The sequence below is a fragment of the Ipomoea triloba genome, chromosome 15 (genome assembly GCF_003576645.1).
Source record: "Ipomoea triloba cultivar NCNSP0323 chromosome 15, ASM357664v1".
In the NCBI taxonomy this organism is placed as follows: Eukaryota; Viridiplantae; Streptophyta; class Magnoliopsida; order Solanales; family Convolvulaceae; genus Ipomoea; species Ipomoea triloba.
The window spans coordinates 2,130,435-2,154,319 of NC_044930.1; the positions used below are offsets into that span (position 1 = coordinate 2,130,435).

Genomic DNA, 23,885 nt, shown 5'->3' on the forward strand with positions numbered 1-23,885 from the left:
ATGGAGACCTGAGTAAATCAATAAATAAAAAATAAAATAAAATAAATAAAAAAACATTTTTAATTAAAAATATTGAATAATACTTACTTTTTTTCTTTAAAAAAAAAAAAAAAAAGAAAAGAAAGAAATTGGGAAAGTTCTTTTTTTTTTTTTTTGAAAATTAAAATTGGGAAAGTTCCTTTAGTTGCCTACTGTATCTGTGTATCTTCTCTGTCTATAAAGTCGCAGCAGCAACTGGGCAAGTTATCACTATCACCCTGTAAAAGTAAAACCCTTTGTGTTAATTAGGGCAAGTTTAATTAGGGAAAGGGTGATAAGTTTTTGGCCTAACTGTATGCTTATGTAAAAAAGCTTTCAATTTTCTGGGAAAGATTAGACAATTTTAATAATTAAACTCAGAAAAGCAAGGCAATGGCTTGGGAACCCATTCTCTGGCTAATCTTCTTCCTCTTGAACATCGCCCTTATCGCCTTGATTCTCTATCAGGTACGCTTCTTTTCTCTTTTCTCTCGTCTTCCGTTTGGTTGCAGTAGTTTTTTTTTTTTTTTTTTTTCCAAAAGTGATAATGAATTGCTGTCAAATTCTTTGATGAATTGTGTTTTGCTCATCAATTTAGAAATCTTGAGCTGCTGCTTTGTGGATTTTATGTTAATTTGAGCATCTTCATGAATTGTGTTTATTTTGAACTGGTTGAGTTTGAATGGTTTGCTGCAGATTGTATGTTTATCGGATTTGGAGGCGGATTACATGAACCCTTATGAATCGTCGTCTCGGATAAACAATGTGATTCTCAAAGAGTATGTGTTGCAAGGTGTATTCTGCATTTTGTTTCTTGTGACTGGGCATTGGTTCTTGTTCCTGCTCACAGTACTTCCCACTTACTATAATTTGAAGAAGTAAGTAAGGTTTCCTGTCATTTTCCTCTTGATGATAATGTTTCTTAAGTATTCATAATCTGCCATTCCTGTCTATGATGAGTATGTTGTGAGTCTGTGAATTCGGTTTTCTCAATGCTGTGTTTCAAACCATTTAGTTCCACTTGTTGAATTTGGAAGATGGAATGGCCTGGCAGGTGGAGAACAACAACCACCCGCCAGAAGCAAAATGAAGAATCAAGGAATGGAAAATGTATATAAGACTACACACACACACACACACATACACATATATATATACACAAATACATAACTGTAAGTACCTATCCATAAACTGACACCTATTCATAAACAGACACAACCCTATAGATAAACCTAACTCTTTATTTTTCAACACCACTCCTTTAATTTTGTCCTCCCCCAAACGTTTTGATGATAATGTTCATTTAGTATTCATAATCTGCTGTTTCTGTCTATGATGAGTATGTTGTGACTTGTGAGTCTGTGAATTCGGTTTTCTCAATGCTGTGTTTCAAACCATTTAGTTTCACTCTAATTTTGTCCTCCCCCGACGTTTTGATGATGATGTTCGTTCAGTATTCATAATCTGCAGTTCCTGTCTATGATCAGTATGTTGTGGCTCTGTGAATTCGGTTTTCTCAATGCTGTGTTTCAAAGTATTTAGTTCCACTCCTTTAATTTTGTCCTCCGCCCACGTTTTTGGTAAACTAGCGACCTATATGGTAGACACTATGATATGAAAATAAAGGTTAAAGGAAGATTTCAAGAGGTTTGATGTATTTATTCGAAATTCTGGAAATGGAAGAATGGATAAATAGCACTGTTACATACCTGCATCGTTATTACAGAGTATTTGACAGGCTCTGATGTGGTTGCTCAGGTTTTCTGAAGCTGAGTTTTGACTTGAAAAAATTTGCAGGTTCTTGTCACGGCAGCACCTCATTGATGTGACTGAAGTGTTCAGGGCCATTGATTTCGAGAAGAAACTTCGGATTGCCAAGCTGGCGTTCTATTTAATTTTTTTCATCGTCGTCATAGTCAGGTCAGTTATGCACTTAAATCTACTGGAATTATGCGCTTATATTTTGGATTAGGCTAATGTTAGGCTTTATTTGCTCTGGATATAGATTTTCCAATGCGGGGGCATTTTCTACTGTGCTTTCGGTTCTCAGATCCAATAGCAAAGATTTAGATGTTCGCTCCTCGGTTCTTGAATTTTAGAAGCACAACTGTTTATGCATATTCCACCGAGACTTCAAAAATCTCTCCTTTTTTCTTCCCATTTCTTGAACCAAACAAACCATGCTGTTTTTATATGACTCTTGGTAACTACATTGCATATCATGCTAGTGATCTTTCGTTTTACAAATACGATTGGTCCAAAGTTTTCGTGCATGCTAGTTGCAACCGGGATTAGAAGCGATGGGTTTTTGGTAACTTTCTGTAACGAGTGAGTTTGGACTATAACTCAACCGATCATTCAATGAAAAACATCTTTGTCTGCTGTAACGCTTTTTCATCAGTCAAATGTAATGTTTAGAAGGGAATTCTATGATTCTCCCGTGAATCCCGATGGTTTTTGTTTGATGCACTTTGCATGTTGTTCCTAGAATTCTCTCTCTGTCTGTCTCTCTAACGTCGTCGTCATCATCATTATCGTTGCAAATGGCAAATGTTTGGCAGGCTGGTGATATCTGTTATCAGATGTCTAATCGACGACGAGCATGAAGATCTGCATTTTGGCGTATTTAGCAGCAGTCCTGTTTTCAGATGAAGTTCTGTTCTGTTCCATCTTCATTAGGTATGTTTTCCAAAAAAAAAAAAAAAAAAAAAAAAAAAAAAAAAACCTACCTTTAAATCCTAGTATTTGAGCTAGCATAGTTCAGTTTCCACTGATCAATTGTAGTCTGCAGAAAAACAGTATATCAGCTTGCATTCTCTATGTTTGTCTTGTGTGACCATTCTTTTCAAGATGAATTTTCCAAACTAACATTTTCAAGATTTGTGTTTTTTGCGAAGTCGATAAACATTTTGATTGAATTGACAGTCGATGACCAAATTTCTTAAAATGGATTTGTTCAAAATTCGATTAAATTAATATCTCTTGCAAAATACAGAGTAAAAATAATAATATACGAAGTAATATTATTAAAAAAAAAATTAAAAGTGAAATAAACTCATAAAACAACCACTTCGGAACCAATGGGTTAGATATCTTTCCAATATTGAGCTAAGGTGAGCTAAACTATTTTGGGCTATGAAAAAAATTTAATCATTATCGGAGGATGTGCATTGGATAAACCTATTAGTATCTTTTCAAACTTGAGCTAAGGTGAACTCTATTACTTTGGATGATAAGGAAAATCCATCAAGGATATGCATTGTGTAAACTTTGTTCGCAAACCACACAAGAGAATTAAACTGTATTAATAAAAAACCTTGGCAAGGTGAGTTCTTTTGTCTATATAGAGTCATAGAGAGTAGAGAGCAGCATGACAACTTATACCATAGATCATAACCTTCAGATTCTGTATCTATAGTTGATACATTCTGTACTTATAGTTGATAGTTTCTGTACATGTAGTTACCATATTATGTGTCAGTCATTAAAAATTGTTAATTGTAAGTACATAATATGTTAATGGAATGTATATAATTTTTGTATCAAGGTTCACAATACAATATGAACTCTCAATCCATGGTATAACAATTGGAGCAACATATAGTGGGCCGGAATGTGGGTTGGGCCTGTACGAGAGAACAAAACATAGAGTGTCTGATATGTAATTTGGGCCAGGATCCAACAGCAGCGGTGACAGCGACAAATGTGTTGTTTTGGGCCCCACATTATCTTACAATTGTCTGACAGTGAAATTAACACACACCCCGACACACAATAGGATACAGCACAGCCGTGCAGGTCAAAATTGGAAAATAATTGTCAGTATGGCCCATTCGGGTCATCATCGACCCGGATTCAGACATCTAACTTTCTTACTTAGGCTTTCCTCAATAGTGTGTGGTTTTTAGAAGATTTTATAAGTGCGATTAGAAAAGATAAAATATGGTGGAGAAAAGAAACAGAAAAACAAAATCAAGAACTGTAAATATGGACAACGACAATTTTGGATTATAGTCCACAATACGCATATTGCATGATAGACTCTGATTCACAATATTAGACATTCTTTTCAAAAGTTTTGTCGGACCGGGGTGTGGGGCCCTTAGGGTTGGAGATTCAACCTTTTGGGAGAAGATATAAGGTTAGAAATTCAAATTAATATATGGGCAACAATAGTTTTGGAAAGTTATTCCATATGGAGTTGGATTGGAAGTCTATAAAACACTATTTTTCCTCAATTTTTTTAAAAAAATATTCTTTAAAAATGCCTCCCATGTATAGTATTACTCGGTTAGGAATGAGCTCTACAAGAGTGTGGCCTTTTGTAATGGGCCCACTTATTGAGACAATTATGTCCACTTGAAGGACCATATGAACCTTGAACCCCATCCCAGTGCCTAATGTTGGGTCGCTGTCCAAAACCTTGGGCTAGTCTGGAGTTGTCTTTCCTGTTTCCTTGGTAGGCCATGGGCCTTAACTATTAAGTATTAATCACCATTTTTCTAAAAAAATAAAAAATAAAAAATTAAAGTGTTAATTAATAATGGTGCCATTTGCATCGAATATAATCACTTATAGTATGTCTGGTTGTACCATGTATTATTGTATGTACAAGAAAGTGCATGAGTATACTCGTATAATATAAATAACATACATGATTGTATCTGATACAAAAGACACTAGTGAATCAACTGAATTTTTATATACGAAATTTAACTTAAACTCTTCTCGATTTACTAAATTTATCTGGTGAATACGTTTAAATAGTAATGAATGGTTTGAAAGTCATGCTTAATTGGAAGTGGTGTAGAAATAGTGTGGGTTAATTAGGTATGGAGCAACAAGAGTGGACAACAGGTTCGAAAGGATTGATGTTTTAATTTGTTGGCATTAAGGTATGGATTAATGGCTATGGCGGCGAGTATCAGTGGCAAACGGTGGTTGGCGACAGAAGGTGAAAGTATTAAGTGGTAGATGTGGACTATTAGTTAAGAAGTTTGGAATAGGCGGTGGCGACTTACAATTTATGATGCATTAAAGTTTGTAAGTGTGTATATATTTCATTTTTCGAAGATGTTCTTTTTCAAAAAATAAAATAAAATTATATTTATGTATATTTTTAAAAATATTTATAAAGACGCACATTATATATATATATATATATATATATATGTGTGTGTGTGTGTGTGTGTGTGTGTACCTCACCATTTCATATCGTGTATTTCTCAATGTTTTTGTTTCATGGTTTTGTGCTAGCTAGGTGGCTAGTGCCTAGTGGGTGGTACCGTGGTAGTGAACTAGTAGTAGACTAGCAGTGGTAAATGAATAGATGCTTCTCCATAAATGGAAAGTAAAATTGTTTTTTAACTGAAAAAAAAAAAAAAAAAAAAAACAATAGACTTAACAATATATTTGATTAACGTGTCACTGATACAATTGTCAAGTTAGAGCATTTTCAATAGGCATAAATTTTAAGGAGTTTTTGCAGGTGTGATTAGGAAAGAGTAAAAATTTGAAAAAATAAAAATGCAAAACGTTGCACTCGGGCGCTTCAATGTTACTCACGCGCGTGCGTGAGCAATGGGGCACACTTGTGTTCCGCTTGCTCCCACACTGTCACTAGTGAGACTCGATCCTTAATATCTTTTTTCAAATTTCACCCATGTGACCAGTTAAACTACCCATGTGGGTTTAATTCAGATTAACTTAATTTCACATATAGCGCGATTATGCAACCCCAATCCTCAATAGAATTTGTGGCCAAAAATAGACATAAGTTCCTCAAAATCCAAAATCTAAATCCAGGACAAATGCAGACATTCAATCCATATAGTAATTTACTTCACCATAGATATAAACAAATTTACACTCCAAATCCGTTCACGATAGTTCTCAAGTTGCTTCCAAAATGAATTCACAAAAAATTTATAATTGCAACCTCCTAGTATTCAACAGTCACCCATAGAATATTCATTTGATGAATTACTCCAATTGAAGTTTGAAGTAAATGTTAATGTAGAGGACCATTCTACAGACACGTGAAGAGCACGTGGATTGCGGTCCACCACGGTGGCTATATAAAATTATTTTTGTTTTTTTTTTTAAGGAAAATTATTTTTAATGTTGATTAACTTTCAAGAATTCATAAAATGTGGCATGAAATTTGTGGTTCAACCCCTTGAAAATGATGTGTGGGTGCACCCTGGCAAAGAAATAATAATAATAATAATAATAATAATAAATAATTTATATGTACGGATTTTATTTTATTTTATTTAAAAAATAAATAAAAACAGTTTTGCACCAGATATTTCATTTTCCCTTTCCTTTTCATGTTCTTTAAAATGTAAAACTTAAGTTGTTTACAAAATTTAAATACACATAAGTAACTGAGTGTGTGGAATATGATTCTCCTATTACAAATTATGAATTTAATTCTAGAAAACGTATTTTTGAAATGCATCGCACATGATATTTTTTAATGCAGTTTACCTCATTCATGTGTGGTTTACAAGCTATTACACATAACAATATTTACTCAGTGCAAAAAAAATAGTAGTTGTGAGTTTTACTTATTGCGCAAAAAAAAATAAAAAATCAAACACACACACATATATAATTGTTATTTTTTAAATATAATTCAATCATAATCTGTCTGGATTAATATAATACTGACCATGTGATATAAATACTAATGCAATTTTTTTTAGCTCTACTGACCTCTTACAATATACTAATGCAATATGTAATAATAATAATAATAATAATAATAATAATAATAATAATAATAATAATAGGATGAAATATGCTTAAATTAACTGCACATTTATCAATGTAAAAGATGTGATGGTTTTGATATTCTTGAATAATCATATATATATATATATATATATATATATATATCCATTTCCTCAATTAGTGATTGGGTTGGCAAGCCTATAATTATCTTGAGACATTGAATGACATATCCAACCTTATAATTCTCTTGGGACATTGAATGACATATTTGACATATCTATTCCTCACATTTGAGAGGAGCTAAATGATAACAAGATGTGGCATAGTTCGCACTACTTTGTGATATTTCAATCAAGCAATTATTGTTTATCAAACTTCAATCTCCAATTGAAAAAAAATATAGTTTAAATGAATTTTGAGAAAATAAAAATTAAACTTTGCGTCCAAACTTTATTGATTGAGTTGATGTCTAAAATTCAAATTGTATCTAAAGTGGTCGTGTAAAAGATTAGACAAGAAAAATAAAGAGAATATATTTTCATATGATTGAAGTAGTTATAGAATTGAGTGTTGATTTAATTGTTGTTGAACATAAGAGGTTGTTATATATATATATATATATATATATATATATATATATATATATATATATATTTATTTATTTATTTATTTATTTATTTATTTATTTATTTATTTATTAAGTTTCTTGTATAATTTCATCTGGTAAGAGCCTTGTAGGCATTGTTCATCACATTCATGTACCAGATTCATTGTTTATGATCCATATATATCAAGGACCTAGCTTGTTGTATTCATAATTATAAATATATTATTTCATCAAGTTACTTATGTCCTCTGTCGTTTGTCCACCAAAGACAACTTTGAAGCTTAAGCCACCAAGTATGTTTGCTTGTACTAATTAAATTGCAATAATCAATTATTCATAATTATAAATATATTTTATAAACACAATATCATATATGCAGTAATTGGAACGGTATTAAATGATTTATTTTATAACGTTAAATGTGATCCATATAAATTTATACATGATTTTTTCAGTATGATTTATCTCTCCTATGTGGTTTGCATAAGCGTAAGACTCTTTAATTTATATCAATATTAATATTCTTTTTCCATATAACATTGAAGAACAGAACTTTAATGTAAAGATATATGGAGGGACTGCTGGAAACAACAGAATATGACATATATCTGCCAACCTTTGATAAAAGAGAGTTGAAGGAAAAGTGGGAAAGTTTTGATTTACGTCCATAAGTTATTGGGAAATAATATTTTTTTGTCTATTAATTATACATATTATCACTTTTTTGTATCTCAATTATTTACAAATTAAAATAGTTTTTTTTTTTTTTTTGGTTAAAAAGTCAATTTGTAGACATTTTAGAGACAAAAAAATTACTTTAATTAAGAGATAAAAAAATTACTTGAAACCTGCATTGTGACTCTAACCAGCAAAGATCACAATGAAAAAACTAGTCTAAGTTGGCATAACTGACCAACTCTCTACCAAAATTTTAAACCCACAATTATTTTTATTATTTATTTAATTCAATTATATATTGCTGTTTTTTTGGTTAAAAAAAAAAAAAAAAAAAAAAAAACCTTTTTGCATGATTGCAAAAAACCAAAATTCTGGGCAACTTCTGCCTCTTTGCTCCCACTGTCGTCTGTGCTCCCTCTCAAATTCAAAAATGTCCCAGAAAATTTTTGAGTCTTATTGTTATTTAGTTTTTTTGAGGGTAGTTTTATTGTTATTTCTAGTAACTTGTGTAGTGACTTATTCTAGGTTTGAGTTCTAAATTTCTTTTAAAAAATAAAGAAGTTAATCAAAGGCTAAAATGTTTATAATAAAGATTGATGGAATGATAAAATATTTCTTACGGTCAAATATAGAAACAACTTCCATAGCAATGTTACAGAAAACTCGATTCACATGCTGCTTTACAATTTTGAAGTTGAATTCGTTGGAGGAACTTGAAAGTTGTTTGATGTCTAAGACCTGATCAAACGTACCCAAAACTAACTCCAGCAATGAGAGAAACCAAAAACTCATAAAGGAATGATTAGATAGATGAAACATGATTTTCGTATTTAATTATTACAAATTTGATTTTTGTTAATATCATTTCAATCGAGCACATCGCTTAGGGTCTTCCTAGCATGATTAATGTTCTTTATGTAATTTATGGACAATAAAATTTATCTTGGGGATATCCTCACATAATAGTGCACATGCTTAAATAGTAGTAGTGAATTTTTCATTAAAAAAAGAAAAAGAAAAAGAAAAGTGAGCTGGAAATCGTTTTTTCCGCAGCCTGTATGTAGCGTACGCATATCGCAAATTATATGGTGGACCATGGTCCACAATGCATTGTGGACCGTGATCATGACTGATACTGCAGTTGTGTTGAACGGATACTGCAGTTGTGTTGAAAAGATACTGCAGTTGTGTTGAAAGGAAACTGCAGTTACGCGGAACAGAGGTCGTTCATTCGTTCAACATAACTGCAGTATCTGTTCAACACAACTGCAGTATCTGTTCAACATAACTGCATTTACAGACGGATGAAATGACCTCTGTTCCGCGCAACTGCAGGTTCTTTTCAACATAACTGCAGTATCCGTTCAACGCAACTGCAGTATCAGTTCAACACAAATGCAGTATCAGCCATAACTCATCGTCCACAATGCAATGTGGACCATGGTCCATGGTATAAGGACCGTACACATATAGAAAAATCTTTTAAAATCCTTTATATTTGTTATTTAAAATTTTTTTTATTGAAATTTTACACATAAAAAAAAACTATTGGTATGATAATGATAATGTATCAATTGCCATACAGATGACAATAATGATTAGTTTAACAGTATTAATTGCTATCATTTATTTTATTAACTTTCAGCATAGGGCTATTTTAAAAAATATATAAAAATAAAATAACAAATGATACACTCAACATTCACCTAAGCATTATAACATGCTAGTTTAGTTAGCGCCATTTTAACGATAACTTGCTAAATATGTAATATAAGGATTATAACATCATTATACACATGTATTATTTTTACCAGTTTAAAGGACTTTATTAAAATTTTAGAATTAAGAGACCAATTACCTTGTACGAAGCTGATCGAGAAATTTGAAACATTTTTTAATAAAGGGATCTTGTTATGAGATCAATTTGATAATTTTTTTTCTTAAATTTATTGTATAAAAAAGAAAAGAAAAGAAAAGTACTAGAGTATCATTTTTTATATGAATGAATTTTATGCCATAAAAATAAAAGGGAGGTGGTATATGCATATAAATGCAAAGAAAATGACGGATCATCCGATTTGATAGAAACGGTGTCGGGGCGAGTACGTATCGGGGCCCCACCCGTTTCACATCACTGTAGTCTGTAGGTAGCTTCTTCTCTCCCATATTAACTATTCGCAGAGAAGAAAGAAAGAACGTTGGTTGCTTTCACCATCTCTCTCTCTCTCTCTCTCTCTCTCTCTCTATACATATATATATTTATCTATCTATCTTTAATGCAAGAGAAAAGAAATATCGAAAGCCCCTTTTCGGAGCATACATAAAAACAGAAAAAATATATGTGCACTTGACCGACCGCCATTGAAGCTCTGTGTACCAAGCAGTTTCTGCTTCTGACAATGATAATAATAACGATAATATAATAGTTAAAGAAAGTTCACCTCCTGTTCTCTCTGTGTCTCCTGGTTCATTGTCTTTGTATTTCCTTTCTGGGGAGCTGTTTCTCTTTAATAGTTAGTTTCTTCAAGTCGAATTGGTTCAGGAAGTGGAGGTTTTCGGGGTTTAAGGAATTAAGGGAATTGTGGTTTTGGGAATTGAAGGATTGGGAATGGAATCGATTGAAGGTGCTGAGGTTAGATCCGTAATATGCGGAACGGAGCACGGAGAGAATGGTGTTGGGGAGCAATTCGGCGACGACGGGGGGCTTCACGGAATGATGACTGTGCCGCCGCCGGAAACAGGGAGTTCGTTCACTGCACTGCTGGAGCTCCCGGCGAACCAGGCGGTGGAGCTCCTGGTTCACTCGCCGGAGACGGAGAATTTGCCGGCGACTAAGGTGCCGGAAATTGAACCTCGGAGGAATTTCTATCCCCGTTGTCCTCCGCCGCCGCCGATTTTCCCTTCTGACATAGCACTGATTGACCGAGCCTCGAAATTCTCGGTATTCGCCGGGAATTCCCCGGAGACGAGCTCGATTCCTTCGAATTCCAGCTGGAAACCGAATTTCGTGAAGCCGGAGCCCTTGGATTCGGATTCAAACCCCAACTCTTCTCCGGCCGTTTCCAATCCCCCCGTCAATCAGAATCAGAAATCAACCAAGCGAAAGGACAGGGAGAAAAAGGTAATCTAACAGTCTAACGAATTCCACTTCTCAGTAACGGAAATTGTATGATCAAAACTCATATTCTCATCTATTTTGATGATGAAAATTAGGTCAAAGAATCCAGCAAGAAGAACAAGAAATCTGCGAACAATACCTCAGAAGACGGCGACGACAAGTGTCCGTACGTCCATGTCCGAGCTCGCCGGGGCCAAGCCACCGATAGCCATAGCTTAGCTGAGAGAGTAATCCTAATCTCATGATTAAGCTCTAACAAAGTTGTTATTTATGGTTAAGTAATGTTGTTTAAGCAGCTAATTATAGTGTTTGTCTATGTATAGGCTAGAAGAGAGAAGATTAATGCAAGAATGAAACTGTTACAAGAGCTGGTCCCAGGATGTAACAAGGTGAGCTGTCAATTCCTCATTAGTACTAAACAATGTCATAATGCTCTCAATAATTAGATATTCTCTTGCATACCGAACACGTAATCTACTTCAGTTACTTTATGCCAAGATAAAGAAATAAAAAAGCTGATTGCTTTTGCACCAATAGAAAAGGTCTCCTTGTCATTCTTGCTGATGTTTCAACTTTTTGCTTGAGGAGCTTATAGAGTTATAGTCATGTATTAGTGTAAACATAGGCTTGAACCTCGACTCCTTGAGAGGTCTTAGGTTTAATATCCGTTCCAGCGCCTAAGTAACTTTTTGCTTTACATGGATTCCCAGCTTTGTGTCATCTTGGAAGCCATTATTGTCAATTCAGTGACATATGACATCTTGTTCACACTTCTTACTCGATGTAAAGTGTAAACCCCTTTTGGTTGAATAGGTCTCTCATCTGGTAAAACATAGTAGAATTAGATAATCTTTATAGGAATTTGAAAGAAATCATGGGGAATTGTTTCGGTGAAAAGGGATTAGTCAACTAATCTAGACGAGTCTTTGGGGCTCAGGCTGTTATCCATATCATTGATTCTTGCCCATATCATTAGGTGATACAGCAGGTTTTGGTCAGGCCGTGCTCTTAAATTTGGTCAAACATAGGTGCAATAGCTGTAGCCCAGTGCTCTTGAATTTTGAAGACCTTGCTTGTAGATATTGTTAGTTGGCATTCAAATTAGATGTAAAAGGAGGTTAAGTGTGAAGAAATTTCACTCTGTGGTCCTGTGGAAACACTCTTTGGTGTATAAGATGTGTGACTGTGGGTGTGGGCCCCAATCCTACCTACAGATGGAATTAAACTCGTTTTTCTTATTATATATATTCATAACACATTTAATTTTAAAAACAGATGTGTTTGGTTTTAGTTAGAATTTTATTGTGCGCTGAGATAATGTAGTCGTACCCGTAAAGAAACCTTATGTATGAAGTTTGGCAACATTGAAGAACCCATGCCAGCATGCCTAGAAGGGGCTTTTCTTCTCTTGATTAGCTGCTAACTAGTTATAGAATACTAACACTATGCCTACATGAGCGTTTTCTTCGATCTGATTTGCTCTGAAGTCCTTGATTAATTGACTATAATGCTTTTATTGCCTCTATTATCCTCAGTCTTTTTTATTATGTGAAACCATTTGCAAAGAGAGGGACGCTTCCCGATGCTACAGAGATAATCATTGCATGCTATCCAAGCCATTGCTAAGGCACCAACATGATTTCTCAAGTCCATTGATATTTAATGAAAGGTTTCATTGATCAACTGCAATGATATTTAATGTTAGTTCTTATTCCAAGAATGCGAAAATAGTCAAAATACAATTCGATGCTTGAATTGTACTTTGCGTAAAAACATCACTATTTTGTAGGGCAGAATCTTGTTCAAAAATAGTAAACTAAATAGTGTAGAGTACAGCCATCTGTCTTTAGTAGGTAGAACAGTGTTTCACTTTGGTAAAAGCTTAGTTGAAGGAATCCTGTAGTGGCTTGTGGTTCTGAATCTCCCTGGTGAATTATTGCTAGGTCTCAAACTATGCTAACATTCAAATTCAACCTTATAAGCTATAGTTCACAGCTAAAGTATATTCCATTCTTTCTCCACCTTGAAAAAAGCTTGTAGTGGCCATTCCATAATAAGGATCAACTTGGTGTAGTACCCAAGTGTTCATCCCTGGGATCAAATTCTTGGAAACCGGTTATGGTGCATACATTTTCTTCCACAATCCATGCATGGGAGTCGTATACACCATCTCTGACCTTTATAATAGGTCTTTAGGACAATTCTTTCATTTAGATGGCACTCGGTACTTTCGGTAGTTGGCATTCAACTTGCTGAAAGTCATTGCTCCTTTTTAAGCCTATAAATCCATTTCCCTTCTAACTTACTAATTTCGTGATCATTTCCTTTGCAGATTTCAGGTACTGCAATGGTGCTGGATGAGATCATTAACCATGTCCAATACCTACAGCGTCAAGTGGAGGTTAGACTTAACGGACCATTCATCTAATTTATCATTGATGAAATGTGTCTTCACTAAAATACAAAATTGATGAAATATGAGGCCTTTAAGTATTCATTTTTGGTGATTTTTTCGATAGTTGTTACTCTTCAAGAGATGGTATAGTTGCTGTAATGCTATAACAGTCCTTGAGTTGAAGTGGAGGTGGGTGGTGTTTCGTATATCATAGATGGTTGGTGGTAATGCAAAATGGAGGATAGGGGGATATTTGATGCTAATAATCGGGAAAAGAATATAACGTCCTGAAGTTAGGCCTCATTGTTACAAACCTACTATCATCTGAGGCTATAGTGTGTTTATTTCTTCGTTCTTTTGATAAGTGGCTGTTGCCTGTTGGTAATCCTGCTCATAAAATTTAAACTTTACGATTGTTGGGTCGTATAGTATTTTTAATGCCTTGTTGCTTTAAATTTTTTCCTGATCGAATGTTTATTTGTCTACAGTTCTTATCAATGAGACTTGCAGCTGTTAACCCAAGAATTGATTTTAACGTTGATACTCTCTTTGCTGCTGAAGTAAGTACGATGAAACTCTTTAGTTGTAATAGCTATTTAAGAACTCCCGATTTTAGATTAGATCAACGCCACCATTTGTGATGATATTTCACTATGTTAGCTAATATTGCAATTTTCAATAAGCACACTGGAAATCGTTTACACTAACATTATTGCCCTCACTCAACCAAAAATTATTTTAACCAATCAGGTGAATTGTGGACCACCTATTGCATCAGCCATCTGTAAACATTTACACACTGACATGTTCATATGAATATCTCTCACCATACCCATAATGTTGCTTGCCTTTGGAGTAACCTTCCGTCAGAGTCTGAATACGTGGGTCCCTATATCCATAAACCGCAATACAGGAAAGATCGATGTAAAACATTATCACGAGTAACTATATTCAACTTGTGAACATGCCTAGGACTGTTGTTTTTACCCAACAAACTTAAAGCCTTCCATCCTCGTTTAATTGGAGATGGATGTCTAGTGAGCTTCATCCTGCAGTTTCTGTCTAGATGCTGGAGATCAGCTTTCTTGCAAATGTAATTGAGTTTAGTGCCGCGTTTTAACTTATAAGCATGATAACATAACCTGATTTTTCTCTGTGCATAGCTGCATAGGTTCTATTGATTTCCATGTAATTTATTGTTTGCGTATAACATTTATTGATCAAACTATTGTTTAATTCTGAACATTTGCAGACTGGTTCCCCAGTAGAAAGTAACTTTCCGGGCATGATCATGCCATCGATGTGGCCCGAGGGACAAGCCAACGGAAACAGGCAACCTTATCAACAGCTATGGCATTTCAATGGACTTCATCGACCTGTGTGGGGTAGGGAAGACGAGAACTCACTATTAACTTACGACTCAACAAATCCAGGTGCATACCAATCTAGTACCATTATCTTAGATAGCAAAGTATTCCAGACAAATCTCACTAGTAATTCTGTATTCTTTATTGGCACAGCTTCTTTGCATGCAAATCAGCTAAAGATGGAGCTATGAAGGTAAAACGCGAAGCTTTTGGCTGTAGTTAGGCATGTATATATGACGCCGTAGTAGATTGCAGGGAAGTAGAGAGAGGTGGTCACAACAACTGGAAATCGGGTTTCCATGATCTCTAAATTGCAGCGAGCTGGAAACCCTAGTATTATCTCGTCGGAAGGGATGACTGCTTGCTAGTCTTGATTACATATATACCCATATATATATATATATATATATATATATATATATATATATGTTTGATATATATATATATAATATACACTGGTGTTTTGCATCTCTGTGAATACTAACAACTTGAGAGAGTCATTCAATCTGATTGGGTGCATGAAATGATTGATTGTATTGATTCATAGTTGAGACTTGGGAATTAGACCAGAATCGCTGCAGATTACAAGTACTGATTAAATATGATTATGGAAGTCTGTTTTCTGTTATAATTTACTATTTCCTCACAGCAGATTATTGTTGCCCATTTCCCATGCCCAATGCAACACAAAAGTGAATACTAAAGGCTTCGACTTTTACAAATCTATAACTTCTTTCAAAGCTTTTTCGATTGCATCTGGTGTAAGAGGTATTAGTGTTAAGTTAAAATATCAATGAATTGGTGTAATATTAGCTTTGTTACAATGTTTAGTATCTGTTCGTAACTACTTTATCAACTTACTGAAATACAAAGAGTAAATATCGCACTACTTTATCAACTTACTGAAATACAAAGAGTAAATATCGCTTCTAATGAGGTTCAAACTCATTCTTTCTATATAAATATCGCTTCTAATGAGGTTCAAACTCATTCTTTCTATATGAGAGTGCAATCAGATGTCACTAGACACAAGTTCTTGATACTGAAGTTATATACTACTTTATCAACTTACTGAAATACAAAGAGTAAATATCGCTTCTAATGAGGTTCAAACTCATTCTTTCTATATGAGAGTGCAATCAGATGTCACTAGACACAAGTTCTTGATACTGAAGTTATATACTTAATAATATAATGAATAATATAATGAAGTGAGTATAGTAGAGTAGTACACGGCAAATTGTTGACTTATCCAAAGATTATAGGTTTGATAGTTTGATTCTCTAACACAAGTGATGAAGTTACAGAGGAAAATGATTTCAATCCGATTTAGTTTTGCTGTCATCGTTCTCTCCCTCGCCGTCCAATTATATTCAGCCACGTCACGCTTCTCCATCCTCGAGGGTTCCCACGAGCCCCTTTCCTTCTCAGTCGCCCAGTTCGGGGCCACCGGCGACGGCGTCCACTACGACACCGTTGCAATACAGAAGGCAATCGACGAATGCGCTGCTGCCGTGGTGTCCAGCCGCCACCGCCCTTGCCACGTCACGTTCCCGCCCGGGAAGTACTTGACTGCAACGGTGCACCTGAAATCGGGCGTGGTTCTGGATATTAGTAGAAATGCGACGGTTCTGGGAGGTCCGAGACTGAGGGACTATCCGGAGGAGCAAAGCCGGTGGTATGTGGTGCTGGCGGAGGGGGCGGACGATGTCGGGATCACCGGCGGAGGGGAGATCAACGGACAAGGGCTGAAATTCGTGCAGAGGTTCGATGAGCGGAAGAATGTGATGGTGAGCTGGAACCAGACGGGGGCGTGCTTGGGGGACGAGTGCCGGCCGCGCCTCGTCGGATTCATCGGTTGCAGAAATGTCAAAATCTGGAATGTCAGTCTCATCGAGCCTGCTCTTTGGTGGTTCGTATTTCCTTCGAATTCCTCTAATTTTGCATCAATCATAATCCATAAGAACTGAATCTGACTGCAAATGAGTTCATATTCCCCGTTTGAAGCTGCATCTTTCACCTGAACCCTAACTGCTATTTGACCAGCTTTATGCATTCTTTAGATGACTAATTATACAAATTTGTAACCACAAGGGAACAAGTTCGAATCCCAGCGTTTGAGGCGGTCAGCTATGTGCAACCTAGAATGTTTTACCTTCTTGTGGTTTTTTGTTAGTTAGGGTCACGAGATTGGGATTTACTCAAGTGCAAAAAAACTCAAGTAGTGGCGGTAAGTATTTTTCGTCACCTCAAAAGACCACAATGAGGTAAATTAATTTAAGTTGCTTATAGCTGACAAGCTCAAACCAAGTCAACTAATAGACCATTTTCGTTAGGAGTTTTGAACTTTTAACCTTGTGATTATCAAGTCAAACAACCAGACCAACTTGGTTGGGGTTGCCCTATTCAGTATTCTAGCTCAATTTTGGATTGCATAATCTTGCAGTTTGCATCTTGTAAGAAGTTGAAACATATCTATCCATGATGTTACAAGATATGGCAATTTCAATTTCAATCCATAAGAACTGGAACTGGTTGCATCTGAGTTCAAATTTCTCTTTCACCTTGAATCCTGCTTTGCATTTACTAGCTTACTGCATTTTGTTTCAAGATTGGGTTTCATAATCTTGCAGCTTGCATCTCGTACGAAGTGACCGCATATCTATCCATGATGTTACAATATACGGGAATTTCAATTCACCTAATAACGATGGAATTGATATAGAAGACTCGAACAACACGTTGATCACAAGATGCCACATCGATACAGGTGATGATGCTATCTGTCCCAAGTCATCCACTGGACCTGTGCACAACCTTACTGCTACCAACTGCTGGATCAGAACAAAGTCCTGTGCTATAAAACTTGGCAGTGCGAGTTTTTACACTTTCAAGAATTTCGTCTTTGACAATATAACAATTGTGGAATCCCATAGAGGTCTTGGTCTGCAGATACGAGATGGAGGTAAAGCATTTCGATCAGTTCTTAGTCAATTTGAATCCTAGTATGTCTAGACGATTTTGTTGAAAACTCAATAAATATAAGTAGATGGAAATGTCGAACTTGCTGGTTTTAGTAATTTGGTGGTTTATCTGATTGCTCATAGTATACATCTCAGTTTAGTAATCACTAGTTGTTACCATCTAATGTTTCTTGCAACCTTCTCCAGAACATAACCTAAAACCTAGTCGAAATGTTAGACCTTGGTGGTCGATTTTGTTCATCAAAACTAGCATTTCGAGCCTCTACTTACTTTCATTGTTTTATGCAGGAAATGTTAGCGACATTACCTTCTCAAACATAAACATAAGCACGAGATACTATGACCCGTTGTGGTGGGGAAGAGCAGAGCCTATCTACGTGACAACCTGCCCGAGAGATGCAAGTTCAAAAGCAGGCTTTATCTCCAACATGCAGTTTGTTAACATCACATCAACCTCTGAAAATGGCGTGTTCTTATCAGGATACGGAGGTGGACTGCTAAGCCATTTAAAGTTCACCAACGTGAACCTCACGTTCAAAAGATGGACAAACTACTCAGACGGAATGCTGGACTACAGGCCGGGATGCAAAGACCTCGTTAACCACCAAACAGCGGGGTTCATGATGGAGCACATTGACGGTCTGGAACTCGAAAATGTGTCCATGAGGTGGTCCAAAGATCCAGCACTGAAGTGGAATAATCCCTTGGATTTTAGACCTTCAACTGTGAATAATATTTCTCTGCTGAATTTCCTCTCAAAACCATTCCAAGAATGAAGATGACCTCCTGCAGGGAATATATAAGATGTTGTGATAAAGATTTGAACCTTTCTTCCCACTCTTGAAATTCCCAGTGTGTTAATGTCCTCAATAAAGTACAGAATAAGAAATTTGGGATTTTTTTTGGAGATAAAAAGCTGTGCTGTTTTTTTTAAAAAAAAAAAAAAAGCTGTGCTTTTTATCGTTTTTAGCAATTGCTGAGTATATAATTCGTCGACAAAAGATCATAAGAAGGTAAATTAATCTGTAGTATTCATAACTAACTAGCTCAAATAAAAAAGACTTATCACATAATTTTTAATTTATAATTAAATTTTATAGAAATGTTACAATACTAAAAAGTTTTATGTTCACTATTATAAAAAGTATAATTGTTATATTTTGTAAAAATTATTATTATTTTATATTTTTAATTACTGTTTTTTTTTTTGGCATAGAATTTTAAAATTTCTTACTATCTAAAACATAAATGGGATCGCAAGTTCATATCTCTGTTTTCACAGTTAAGGAAAAATGCCGTCCGCGAAACCCTTCGCGACCGCCGCAGGGATGCTGAAATCCAGATTGAGTTCGGGGCTTCGGACCCGAGGAGGGCATGGCCCGAACCCATTCCTTACTCCGGGCCACCAGGAGCGCCCCAATGGCTACCTCTTCAACCGTACGCCGCCGCCGCCGGGGCAATCCCGGAAATGGGAGGACTGGGAGCTGCCGTGCTACGTCACCAGCTTTCTCACCATTGTGATCCTCGGCGTGGGGCTCAACGCCAAGCCCGATCTCACTATCGAGACCTGGGCCCATCAGGAAGCCATCAAACGGCTGGAGCTTGAGTCCGAATGACTGATCGGATCGATCGATCTATCTTGGTATGCTTTTGATTCGCCCTTGTTTGGAAAATTTTCTGAGTTAGGGTTTTGGAAGAGAAGATGGGGAAGTCTTCTGTTGATATTGTTGAAAAAAAATAAGCATTGCTGTTTATTAACTCGTGATTTGAATTGGTAGCTTACGATTTTGTTCCGGAATAACTTCAATTTACTGCAATGTTTAACCTGGTAATATTGTGTTGTTTCAATGATAATGCATTTCCTCAGTATACTATGAAAAGTTGAATTTTCCCATTTCCTTAATTTGGTTGTAGTGAGATTCTGCAAGAGCTTAATTAAATTATCCAGTATGTGTTTCATGAGGTTGCCCTACCTAATGTTCTGTTACCATTAGCTCTTTAATTGAATGTTGTTATCCTGCAGTCTATGCACATAATCAATGTCTTACAATTTGCTTATAAATTTTCTCATATATAGTAGTGGCTTGGTTTATGAGGGGTGGGGTAGGATATTAATGATGATTGACCATTGATGAGAATATATTGTTCCTTGTGTAGTGCAAGGATAAACGAACCCATCCCCTCCCCACTGTTTAATATAAACTTAACTTTCGAGATCAGTTGAGGACCACAATTTATACCCATTGTAGCAAAGTTGAACCACAGATGGGAGTAGTGGAAATTTCGAGTCCAAATCCCTCTAATCCTATGAACTAAATTAGCCTTGATTTCTTCAAGCCTAGCCATGTGTTTTTTAGAGAGTTGCCCTTAAATTAGCATGCTTAGACAACTGGGTGTCTTCTAGTCTTATAGATCAAACTATAATTTATAAGGCTTGAATTGAGATGGATTGAACTGCTGGATGGACCAGTACAGTGGAGAAGTGTTCTACGTACAAGCAATGGTAGATTGAGAGGTATGTTGCACACGTTGTTCACTCTTCCATCCAATGGGTGGATTGAATTCTACTAACATAGTATAAGGAAAAGAACATTTTTTCATTTAGGTGTTATTATTTGTGTTCATGTTGTGAGATTTAGTTTCTTCCAGTCTTGCGAAGCCTGTTGCGTTTTGCGTTTTGCGTTTTCATGTCTTCTGAAACGCGTTTTAGCATTGAAATATAATTAGTAGTAGTAGTAGGTGAGTGCGTTCATTTTCAGCTTATCTTTTAGAATATGCACTTACATACAGTTTTATCTATAGTTAGATATTCTGTGAATACCATATACAAGGAAATGAACTTTATTCGTATTAGCATGCATTTGTTATTTGTACTATTCACTGAATGTTGAATTTCATGGAATGTTGATATCACCAATGAAACAATCACAAGAGTGGAGCTAAAACATTTGTGTAAACCATGGCAGTGCATAAAAAAATTTTCAACAGCAACGGTCACATGGGCGCTAAAACTATATACAAATGTGACTACATTTATACACCAAAACTACATACACTCATCTGATCAGATCACACTATACATATCCCGCTCCCTCTGCTCCATTCTCTACACTCATCACTTAGCTTCCACATAACACACTGCTTTCTTTTCTTCACTCCAACCCAACAATGGACAACTATAGAAGAAACCTTTTGGGTGTAAGCTGTAAGGTTATACATGTCAGTCCCTCACTCTTTTGGGTGTAAGCTGTAAGGTTATCATTGCAGTCTTGCATAGTTGATATTATTTGTTTTTATAAATAATTCATTTGAGTTGGATTGATCATTGGGACTTGTAGCAAATGCATGTGTGGACCTGAAGCTGCTTCTTTCTGAAGGAGGAGGTTATATAAGGAAATGCAGACAGATGGAATTCCTTATTTGTTACTCCTTCATATTTGATTATATCAAGTCATCTAGGGATAAAAGTCCCCACCTTTTTGAGGTTGTTAAAGTCTAGTCAATAATAACTAAAGAAATTCTCCTTTGTTGGAGAAAGGAACCTAGCATCTTGTGATAGTTGGTAAGCAGATTGTCAATGCAATTGTTGCAAGTCGAAGGATCAACTCATGTATTTGTGTCTTATGTTAAAGAACTCGTTAAGCTTTTTCTGAATAAGAGCCAAATTTAAAGAAAGGAATCTAGCAGCTTGTAACAGTTGGTAAGCAGATTGTTGTTGCAATGTCGAGTTGAAGAATTTTAGGCCAGATCTTCTTCAAATAAGAGTCAAATTATATAAACGTGATATGAGCTGAATCCAAATCCAAATTAATCTCATACTTTTGCTATTGGAGAACTGAAGTAGTAAACACAATCAGTATTTATACTTTAAACTATGCTGGTAATAATTTAAAACGAAGGGCATCAAATTAAAGTCAAGTATGCCATTTTCATCCGAGCAAAACATTAACCATTATATTGGTCCCCCACACAAAATACATGAGGAAAGCAATACACACTATATAATTGGATGCCAACCCATACATGATATACCTACCCATTGTACTCTCAACAATCCACAAATCATATTGATGAGAAGTTTCCTCTTTCACTCATTCATTCTACCCTTAAATGTATGTTTATTATTTTTTATAACCAAGTTTCTTGATTTTTGTTGAATTATATTATTGACTTAATAAACTTACACTCGCACTAATGAGAAAATAAATCAAGTTAATTTAACTTCGAGACTCTTACCCCAGACCTAACTTTGAGACTTAACATTAAACTGTACACTTTTATGCACTTCATTGTAGAAAGCAAGTCTTTAATAAAATTTTCTATATGCTTATTGATTTTAAGTCAGAGCACGCTATGTCCTGAACAGATCTTAACTGTAGGAGATACCTTGAACTATATTCACTTATTGATTTGATATGTGGAGAAAGATTCTCTTAGTAATTAGGATATTTGGTGGGTAGCAATGGCCTGTCCAGACAGGGCCATGACTGAAAGGTGATTGAGGAAAAGTGCAGTCTTGTGACGGCAATGGCGACAAAGCTTAAAGTCACAATCAATCATCCTGTGATCAATACATTTAATTTTGTAGTATGGCGGTGGACAATGGACATCCTATCCTTGTTTATGCTAATTCTATTCACCACCCCAATCATCCATAAATCTATACCAAATAACTTTTGTAATAATATAGTATAAATAAATAAAAGAAAAAGCATGTTGGCTTTCACTGTTTGTTGGTCAAATATGACCGGCGAACTGATAGCCTCCACCGGCAACTCAATTAGTGCTTCCCCAACAATTTTCATCATTTCATACATAATACACCGTATCATATCATATGAACAGGAAAGTCTAATGTTTGTTTCTCGCTCTGTTTTGCTCTCGATAAATATGTCTAATCTCAATCGTTATCCTTATCCTAAGGTACTTGGATTTTTTGTTCAAATTGAATTGAAAACTTAGTTTTTAATTTTATTTTTTAAATTTGGAGTACAATATATACTACAATGTGAACATTTTAATGGAAGTAATAAAGTTGAAGAGTTTGGAAAGGTTCATGTGGTGTCACATGTGGTCTGGCTGCCTCCCATATTTTATTATGATGACTCTCAATTCTGAGAACGTGAGCAGCAAGCCACCAACTTCACTTCATTCATCCCATCACTACCAACATTTTTTTTTTCAACCAAAAAAAAAAAACAATAATGAAGAAAGATTGATTTAATGTCAAACCTTCAATTACTCAACAATTACGTTTATCTTTCAATAATCCTCAAGGACGATGTTTCAGTCATTATCCGATGGTATACATTAGCAATGTTGTAAAAGTTTCACTTAGACATCGATTAATCGGCGCCTAAGCATTGGCCGACTGCTAGCGTATCATCATAATTTATTTTGGATTAAATTGACTAGTTGAACTTGAGACATTATTTGCAATACATAATTGATGTTGTTAGTTTATAACTACTAAGACAGCAATTTATTTACTTTACGTATATATACATGTCTAATTAAGGAGTATTCTTTAGATCAATTATATTTCTTTTCGTATGACATTTAAAGTGCACATTCAATGGTTCATACTATATTTGCATATTTTCAACTAAACCAATTTTATTAGGGAGTACTGTTTTTATCAAACAATAATACACAACTGGTTTTGAAAGGGATCATCCAATACATAAAACATGATTTTCATATTTAAATGTCACGAGTTTAATTGTTGTCAGTATTTTTTTTAGCTCGAGTCCGTCGTACATGATTTTTATAATGCAGTTGTTAATTTTAGCCACTATCCATGTATTGTTAATCTCCACTCATGTGTAATAGCTTACAAATCATAAAGTATACTAGAAATACTATATACAATCGACTTAATCTTGTACGAATAAACTTTAGGTTCAATCACCTCTTTAGGGACTTTTTTGGGATACATAACAATATATATTAAAAAAGTTGCACAACAACTTATGGTTTG

General features: G+C 35.2%; 4 protein-coding genes across 5 annotated transcripts; all 4 read left to right on the plus strand.

The window, feature by feature from the left end:
* Positions 1 to 224: 224 nt before the first annotated feature.
* On the plus strand, positions 225 to 2,895 carry LOC116006408 (protein cornichon homolog 1). Of its 2 annotated transcripts, none has more exons than XM_031246761.1 (4): positions 225 to 486; positions 715 to 896; positions 1,816 to 1,938; positions 2,024 to 2,463. In XM_031246761.1, exons 1-4 carry the CDS (start codon positions 412 to 414, stop codon positions 2,115 to 2,117), a joined length of 474 nt encoding a protein of 157 aa, XP_031102621.1. In that variant the 5' UTR covers positions 225 to 411; the 3' UTR covers positions 2,118 to 2,463. The 2 variants fall into 2 exon arrangements, with proteins under 2 accessions (XP_031102621.1, XP_031102622.1); XM_031246762.1 differs by lacking the exon at positions 2,024 to 2,463 and adding an exon at positions 2,580 to 2,895 and having other exon boundaries at positions 228 to 486.
* A 7,277-nt stretch (positions 2,896 to 10,172) lies between these two features.
* Positions 10,173 to 15,569, plus strand: LOC116006999 (transcription factor bHLH48-like). The gene is made up of 7 exons (XM_031247551.1): positions 10,173 to 11,162; positions 11,255 to 11,386; positions 11,483 to 11,548; positions 13,492 to 13,560; positions 14,043 to 14,114; positions 14,807 to 14,987; positions 15,075 to 15,569. The coding sequence occupies exons 1-7, from the start codon at positions 10,650 to 10,652 to the stop codon at positions 15,110 to 15,112; spliced, it is 1,071 nt and encodes a 356-aa protein (XP_031103411.1). The 5' UTR covers positions 10,173 to 10,649; the 3' UTR covers positions 15,113 to 15,569.
* A 598-nt stretch (positions 15,570 to 16,167) lies between these two features.
* Positions 16,168 to 18,820, plus strand: LOC116006974 (probable polygalacturonase). The gene is made up of 3 exons (XM_031247524.1): positions 16,168 to 16,833; positions 17,555 to 17,886; positions 18,194 to 18,820. Exons 1-3 carry the CDS (start codon positions 16,217 to 16,219, stop codon positions 18,679 to 18,681), a joined length of 1,437 nt encoding a protein of 478 aa, XP_031103384.1. The 5' UTR covers positions 16,168 to 16,216; the 3' UTR covers positions 18,682 to 18,820.
* LOC116006782 lies at positions 18,684 to 19,799 on the plus strand. Its single transcript, XM_031247271.1, has 3 exons — positions 18,684 to 18,711; positions 18,887 to 18,918; positions 19,188 to 19,799. The coding sequence occupies exons 1-3, from the start codon at positions 18,684 to 18,686 to the stop codon at positions 19,509 to 19,511; spliced, it is 384 nt and encodes a 127-aa protein (XP_031103131.1). The 3' UTR covers positions 19,512 to 19,799.
* The last annotated feature ends 4,086 nt before the right edge of the window (positions 19,800 to 23,885 follow it).

Bases quoted from the DNA above. Each gene is read 5' to 3' on its own strand.
- LOC116006408 (XM_031246761.1), top strand. From the start codon at position 412: ATGGCTTGGGAACCCATTCTCTGGCTAATCTTCTTCCTCTTGAACATC. The intron at 897-1,815 runs GTAAGTAAGGTT...AAAAATTTGCAG, and splicing joins ACTTACTATAATTTGAAGAA to GTTCTTGTCACGGCAGCACC. The intron at 1,939-2,023 runs GTCAGTTATGCA...CTCTGGATATAG, and splicing joins TTCATCGTCGTCATAGTCAG to ATTTTCCAATGCGGGGGCAT.
- LOC116006999 (XM_031247551.1), top strand. From the start codon at position 10,650: ATGGAATCGATTGAAGGTGCTGAGGTTAGATCCGTAATATGCGGAACG. The intron at 11,387-11,482 runs GTAATCCTAATC...GTCTATGTATAG, and splicing joins GCCATAGCTTAGCTGAGAGA to GCTAGAAGAGAGAAGATTAA. The intron at 14,115-14,806 runs GTAAGTACGATG...GAACATTTGCAG, and splicing joins ATACTCTCTTTGCTGCTGAA to ACTGGTTCCCCAGTAGAAAG.
- LOC116006974 (XM_031247524.1), top strand. From the start codon at position 16,217: ATGAAGTTACAGAGGAAAATGATTTCAATCCGATTTAGTTTTGCTGTC. The intron at 16,834-17,554 runs GTTCGTATTTCC...ATAATCTTGCAG, and splicing joins ATCGAGCCTGCTCTTTGGTG to CTTGCATCTCGTACGAAGTG. The intron at 17,887-18,193 runs GTAAAGCATTTC...TGTTTTATGCAG, and splicing joins TCTGCAGATACGAGATGGAG to GAAATGTTAGCGACATTACC.
- LOC116006782 (XM_031247271.1), top strand. From the start codon at position 18,684: ATGACCTCCTGCAGGGAATATATAAGAT. The intron at 18,712-18,886 runs GTTGTGATAAAG...GCAATTGCTGAG, and splicing joins CTGCAGGGAATATATAAGAT to TATATAATTCGTCGACAAAA. The intron at 18,919-19,187 runs GTAAATTAATCT...CTGTTTTCACAG, and splicing joins CGACAAAAGATCATAAGAAG to TTAAGGAAAAATGCCGTCCG.